At 40.0% G+C, this 3,502-nt stretch overlaps 1 protein-coding gene across 1 annotated transcript in view; it reads right to left on the bottom strand.

The window, feature by feature from the left end:
- The window catches only part of CCNE2 (cyclin E2), a 13,284-nt gene that overhangs the window by 6,373 nt on the left and 3,409 nt on the right, over positions 1 to 3,502 (bottom strand). Inside the window, exon 5 of the mRNA XM_009324415.1 lies at positions 2,147 to 2,282. Within this exon, the coding sequence (XP_009322690.1) occupies positions 2,147 to 2,282 (136 nt within the window). The remainder of the gene's footprint in view (positions 1 to 2,146; positions 2,283 to 3,502) is intronic.

The following is a 3,502-nucleotide window of genomic DNA, read 5'->3' as shown; positions in this document are numbered from 1 at the left end:
CGCTAATCTGCTTGATTAAGAATACTCTGGGCTCAAACCTCAAGTTGAAGTCACTGAGCAGATCCTCCCTTTATTCCTAGTAGGTCTGTCCCAGGGCAGAACCACTAGAAAACTCAAAGTCTTTGACTCTACAGCAAATAAGCCTGGAAGCTCCTGCCCGAGGGGGCTCTGCTGGCAAGCCAGGAGCGCTGCCTGCAGCCCCTCAGGCACACTGGCAGCCTAACTAAGCAGGGACAAAACTGCAAGAACAGCCATCTGCTCCGTACAGTTGTGGGTTTCCCTGGCAGGGAGAACTTTTAATACTTGCATTGTATCAAAGTGGTTCAAATGCCAGTTCAAGAAAAAAGGAGACTGCCCGGGCTTGGAGACCTTATGCAGGGCCCTATTTTTTCCTATCATCTCTAACTGAATTTGGGTGGGTCTACCACAACTCCAGCTTATCTGCAACTCTGTATCCCTTCCACAACTGGAAACTAGTTAGATATCTATAAATTACTTATAATCTACGTACAGTCAACAGGAAAGAATATCCAAGAAATAGATCCCAAGTCCCAGCTTCCTGCCCTGCTTCATTATTTCGCTTGGATAAAAAGTCAGAATAAAATGTCACTACTACTAGCTATTTCCTAAGATAAGGTTGAAAGCCCATTTGCAAATTAAAACCCTTCCTGATCATCAAAAATGCAACTGGTTGGCAGTAACACCACAGCTCATTCTTTTAGACCTGATCTAACATTTGCTAACTGATGCGCTACTCTGGTATTATTAACTACTGCTCCAAACAAGGTTCAGAACTAAAAAGGTACAGACCAGGCCCACCCATGAATAAATGGCACAATTTCTATAAAAGTGTATTGCCCAAACATAAGCAATAAAGCTTCGTCATGTTAAATAGTATCTCGATTATAATGTTACAGAAGACAATGTTAGGAGCTACTGGAGGACTCTCAAAGTTGCTGGATTTTAATCCACTGTGGCATATAGAACACTGAGCTGGACAACAACAACAAGGCCCTTGTTGACATTTTTGTTTGGAAACTGGATGATTTCCTAAGAGTTCAAGATTTCAAAAAAAAGCAATAAAACACAATTTAATTGTGGTATGTAAATTACACAACTGGAACAGTTTTTATATTCAGACCATATATGCAGCCCTGAGGACAGGCTTTTTCTTCTCCAAGGAGCTGTTGGGGACCCCCCCAAAAAAAAAAACAACCCAAAACCCACACGCTCCTTTCCTTTCCCTGAAAATTCCCTGCTATTAGCACTGTTCCACCAAGGCAGCAAGAGCACCACTAACATCTGCTTCCTTGGAGTACTCGATATGGAATTGGTAAACCTGCAAGATCCCTTCTGCTGATGGGCAAGGATTGCATGAGTCAAAGGTTGCTTTTGGCAGTGGTGATTGAATATGCTCAATATAGAGTTATTGGAAACACCTCCAGAACACAGCTCTCTAGTCACAACACTAACATTCCTTCACATCGGCTGCCAAGATCGAGAACTTCCATTTTGTTTGACAACTGGAATACTCTGAAGTACAGTAATGAGACTGGAATATGGATGATTTGTTTATAATCGTTTTCCAACAAGAACCTGTCTATACCAAGAGCCTTCAGACATCGGCCTCTAATGCACTACTTTCTTCCGCTCTCTTCATAGGATAGAATTAAAAATTTACTGGTAAGTCAGAAAATAGTGTCAGGGGCTGACATCTAAGAGCTCTTGATGTAGACGGGGCCAGAGTGATAACTCAAGTCCTCAATACAGATGCAGTTGTCTCATGGCTTAGATACAGTCTAAGATGTAAAGGTAAAACTCCATAACTAATCTGTCTATAGCAATTTCAGTATAAGTGTCTCAAAACTAGATTTCTCCCCTTCCCAGGACGTAATTGTGGCAAGAGCAAAAATTTAGTACTATTGCTTGCTGCCCTGTGTGGAAGGTTCAGCGTCTTCTGCCAGGGAAGACTGAATGTAGCTCACCAAGAGGATCAAAAGCAATAACATGTAACCCTTTTGTTGCAAACTACTTTTAGCATTTACCATACAGTACATTTTGCTATTAGATCTTTTACGTAAAAACTGTGCTTTTATCTGCCTACTTCACAGGCATAACACGTGGCAAAGTAACAAAAAGAACACACCTCTAAGAGCCAGTCTAACAGTATTGATCTCATGTGAGGTTGCAAACTAGAATGTAGTGATGTGAAATGTTTGCAATGAGCATATCTATTCTCCTTCTTCAGGATGTTGAGCCAGACATCTTTGGAATTTCCCCAGCTATGGAATAAAGTTACACAAAGCATTGTTAAGTATATATACACCTTCACAAAAGGAGTACAAAAACATTATTTATTGTTTACAGACATTCAGGAACAAAAAGAAAAATTCCACATACTAAAAGATCCTTATGGTAATTAGAAAACTGCAGGTATACTTTGAACATTTTACATCACCACAACAGCAGCTTGCCAAGATCATCAGCCAGTCCAGTTTTATAGAACAGCCAATAAAACTGAACGTGTGCATCCCAAAGTTGCACATACAACCAGAGTTTCCTATTTTGCCTAGTTAGGTGGCTGTCCAGAGAGCAATATAAAAACCAAACCCTCCCCATAAAAAAGAAAAAAACCACCCCAATCCCCAAGAAACACAAAACATACACGAAGTTGTCCAGTTTAGTTTGAGAAAAACATTTACAGATGGTGTTTAAAAGTCATTCACCCATCCCTTCCTTTTGTAGCCTACCTTAAGGCTCAGAAACAGACTATTGTGAGAAAAACTGAGTTCTTGTTTATTGCTAACATAATTTATTAGCACTCAAGCCTACTTGGGAAGAAGAAGATGCCTATATCATTAATATGGCTTGGTTTTAATTTGTAATTATTGTTATTATGAATTGATGTGGTTTCTTTTCTTAGATGTACTTCTCATCCTCCAGTTACTAAGAGGGACAGCACATTAATCAATGCAATGCTGATTTCCTACTGACATTTTTGGAGTTATGCATTTACCTTCCCCCAAGCAGAAGCAGAGAGAGATTAAACAGACCTGATCACTGGTATCGCCTACAAATTCTAACCCAGATCAGTTCCATTCTGCTGCCATCATAAGTTAAAAGTTGGAGAGATACTTGCTTGTTTAACGCACAAGTCTCCCCATTTAAGTGGGCAGGCATAGAGAAATCTCCTATTATGATCTCCCTGCAGCAGTTAGGAAAGCATGAAGGCAAGAGAGAGTAAATGATCCTCTTACTCAGCTAATCGGAAAGCATGGAGCTCAGCTTTACCAGATGCCTATTGACAAGAGGTGAACATCAAGGATTAAACTCCTTGCATGGAATTCTGTATCTGAACCTATCTTTTGGGATCCAGCAGTTTCCAACAACTTGCCAAAGGAGTGCATGATATTATTTTTAAGAAACTACTTTGCACTAAGCTTTCCAACACATGCAAAAATGTGATTTGCTAAGTATAGAGAAGAGTATACTGTTCTTTACA

The sequence above is a fragment of the Pygoscelis adeliae genome, unplaced genomic scaffold (genome assembly GCF_000699105.1).
Source record: "Pygoscelis adeliae isolate BGI_AS28 unplaced genomic scaffold, ASM69910v1 Scaffold145, whole genome shotgun sequence".
Classification (NCBI taxonomy): domain Eukaryota; kingdom Metazoa; phylum Chordata; class Aves; order Sphenisciformes; family Spheniscidae; genus Pygoscelis; species Pygoscelis adeliae.
The sequence above is the reverse complement of the archived record's forward strand: the minus strand, read 5'-3'. Positions and strand labels throughout refer to the sequence as shown.